The following is a 2,737-nucleotide window of genomic DNA, read 5'->3' on the forward strand; positions in this document are numbered from 1 at the left end:
AGAGGCAGGAGAATCACTTGAGCCTGGGAGGCGGAGGTTGCGGTGAGCCAAGATCGCGCCACTGCACTCCAGCCTGGGCGACAGAGCGAGACTCCGCCTCAAAAAAAAAAAAAAAGACTTCCATAGGGATGTGGGTTACAGTGGGGTGAGGGGTCTTTCTTCTGTGGCTTAATGGATAAGAACCTTTGGGAATATGTTTGGGGTGAGGTGTTGCCAGTAGGGGTGGCCCAGTGCTGCTCCCCACCACCTGCTGGGCAGAGCATCCTCCCTCATAAGGGGGCCCTCCACAGGGGGGCTGCAGAGGGCCGACGGGTCTTGGGCAGGGCTAACTCCTCCTGTGCTCCCCCCACAGCCTGCTGGACCGTGTGTTGTGGAGGGCAGGGGGCTTCTGGTGGGCACTGACCTGCACTCTCTGTCCCCAGGCTCTCGGCTGAGCAAAATCTATTCCCAGTCCACCCTGTCACTGTCCACTGTGGCTAACGAGGCCCACAATAACCTCGGGGTGAAGAGGCCCACGTCTCGGTGAGTTCAGCCTGCACGGGGGGTCATGTGCTGGGTGGCCTCAGAGCCTGGGAGGTTTGCAGGCCTCTGGGTGAACCTAGAGGGCGGTATGGCTCCAGTGTATGGATATGCCATGAAGAGACGGAGGGACGCCTGTGGGCACGTGTGCATGGGGGATAGTCTGTACCTGGCAGACAGGACCCAAGCGTGTGCCTCGGTGCCCGAGTGCCAGGTGTTCCTGAGGGAGGAGGACAGGATGGGGCGCTGCATGGATTTGGGAGAGTATGCAGTGTGTACCGCCTCCTCTGCAGTGTGTGGGGCCCACCTTTTCATTTTTGTTTTTTGTTCTTTTTGAGAGGAAGCCTCACTCTGTTGCCCAGGCTGGAGTGCAGTGGCGCAATCTGGGCTCACTGCAACTTCTGCCTCCTGGGTGCAAGCGATGCTCGTGCCTCAGCCTCCCGAGTAGCTGGGGTTACCTGTGCCTGTAGAGATGGGGTTACACCATGTTGGCCAGGCTGGCCTCGAACTCCTGACCTCAACTGATCTGCCCGCCTTGGCCTCCCAAAGTGCTGGGATTACAGGCGTTAGCCACGATGCCCAGCCGTGGCCCTTCTTTTCCTTGGCCCCTCTGCACATCAGGAAGCTTCCCATCTCTGACCCCACCTCCATCCCATCCTTCCCCACTGCAGGGCTCCCTCCCCGTCGGGTCTCATGTCCCCAAGCCGCATGCCTGGAAGCCGCGAACGGGACTGGGAAAATGGCAGCAATGCCTCCTCCCCAGCGTCGGTGCCCGAGTACACAGGTAAGCGGGGGCACTGGGTGATGTGGGGAGCAAAAGGCACCCTCCTCCATGGCCTCTGCTCATTCCTCCTGTCCCCCACCACCCCCCGCCCCGCCCCCTGCCTCACCCGCTAGGTCCACGGCTGTACAAGGAGCCCAGCGCCAAGTCTAACAAGTTCATCATCCACAACGCCCTGTCACACTGCTGCCTGGCGGGCAAGGTGAACGAACCGCAGAAGAACCGCATTCTGGAGGTGAGCCCGCCCACACGTGGGAGTTGGGGGCTGGTGGGTGGGTAGGTGGCCTGGCTGGGCCGGCTGACCATATCCGACACTCCTGCCCAGGAAATCGAGAAAAGCAAGGCCAACCACTTCCTGATCCTCTTTCGCGACTCGAGCTGCCAGTTCCGGGCACTCTACACGCTGTCGGGGGAGACAGAGGAGCTGTCGCGGCTGGCAGGTTACGGGCCCCGGACCGTCACGCCCGCCATGGTGGAAGGCATCTACAAGTACAACTCGGACCGCAAGCGCTTCACCCAGATCCCCGCCAAGACCATGTCCATGAGCGTCGATGCCTTCACCATCCAGGGACACCTCTGGCAGGGCAAGAAACCCACCACTCCCAAGAAGGGCGGCAGCACCCCCAAATAGCCCCACCCAGGCAGTCCACGGGCCGGGCCCTGTGTGCTGCGGCCGCCGCCCCACCAGAGGACAGTCAGTCGGTATTCCTGGGTCCTGTCTGTCCCCAGCCGTGTCTGGGTGGGGCTGGAGTCTCCACCCTCTGACTTTGAGTCCAGTCCTGCTGTGGGGGCTGAGCTGGGAGGTTCAGGGACTCAGGGCTCAGCTCAGTCCCCTTGTCTGTCCTCCCCCACTTCTTGAATAAAATAATTTAAAGAGAAGTTGAGCCTTGTCCCCTCCAAGGCTGGCCAGGGTCCCACACTCCCTGGCTATGTTTTCAGTCTCCTGTTCTTTCTCGAGTTTCTTTCCGGGTTTGAGAGCTGGCAACCCGGTTGCCCCCTTGGCACTGCCTGGGTGTCTCAGATGCAAGGCCTGCCCTGCAACCCAGGCTGGCACTGGCGTCCCAGCTGCCACCCAGTTCTACGCAGCTTGGCCCTCCCCTCCTGTCTGTCTGCTCTCCAGCCCTGTCACCTCCCGGCAAAGTCCAAGCCAATGGCCTGGGCCTCCCCCGTCCCCAGCTGCCTCCTGCCCACGCAGCAGCCTGTGTGGCCCGTTCGAAGCACAAATCTGATTACATCCCTTGATGCTTAAAACCCCTTAATAGCCTAGAGTCCACTAATGGCTTCCCAGGCTTAGGAGTAGGGACCACGCCCTGGTCCTGGGCCGTGCACGAGGTCTGGCACCCAGCCCCCCTCCAGGCACAGAAGCGCCTTACTAGTCAGTTCCCAGAGCTGGGCCAGTCCCTGGCGGGGAGCAGAGAGCGGGCGCCACCCCAGGCT

The 2,737-nt window shown here is 61.5% G+C and overlaps 1 protein-coding gene across 1 annotated transcript in view; it reads left to right on the forward strand.

Moving 5' to 3' along the window:
- The window catches only part of CAMSAP3 (calmodulin regulated spectrin-associated protein family, member 3), a 15,574-nt gene extending 13,390 nt beyond the window's left edge, over positions 1 to 2,184 (forward strand). Inside the window, exons 16-19 of the mRNA XM_011943636.1 lie at positions 302 to 522; positions 1,191 to 1,303; positions 1,417 to 1,535; positions 1,626 to 2,184. Of these exons, the coding sequence (XP_011799026.1) occupies positions 302 to 522; positions 1,191 to 1,303; positions 1,417 to 1,535; positions 1,626 to 1,931 (759 nt within the window). The 3' untranslated portion in view covers positions 1,932 to 2,184. The remainder of the gene's footprint in view (positions 1 to 301; positions 523 to 1,190; positions 1,304 to 1,416; positions 1,536 to 1,625) is intronic.
- The last annotated feature ends 553 nt before the right edge of the window (positions 2,185 to 2,737 follow it).

Source organism: Colobus angolensis, unplaced genomic scaffold (genome assembly GCF_000951035.1).
Source record: "Colobus angolensis palliatus isolate OR3802 unplaced genomic scaffold, Cang.pa_1.0 Scaffold22, whole genome shotgun sequence".
NCBI classification, from domain to species: Eukaryota; Metazoa; Chordata; class Mammalia; order Primates; family Cercopithecidae; genus Colobus; species Colobus angolensis.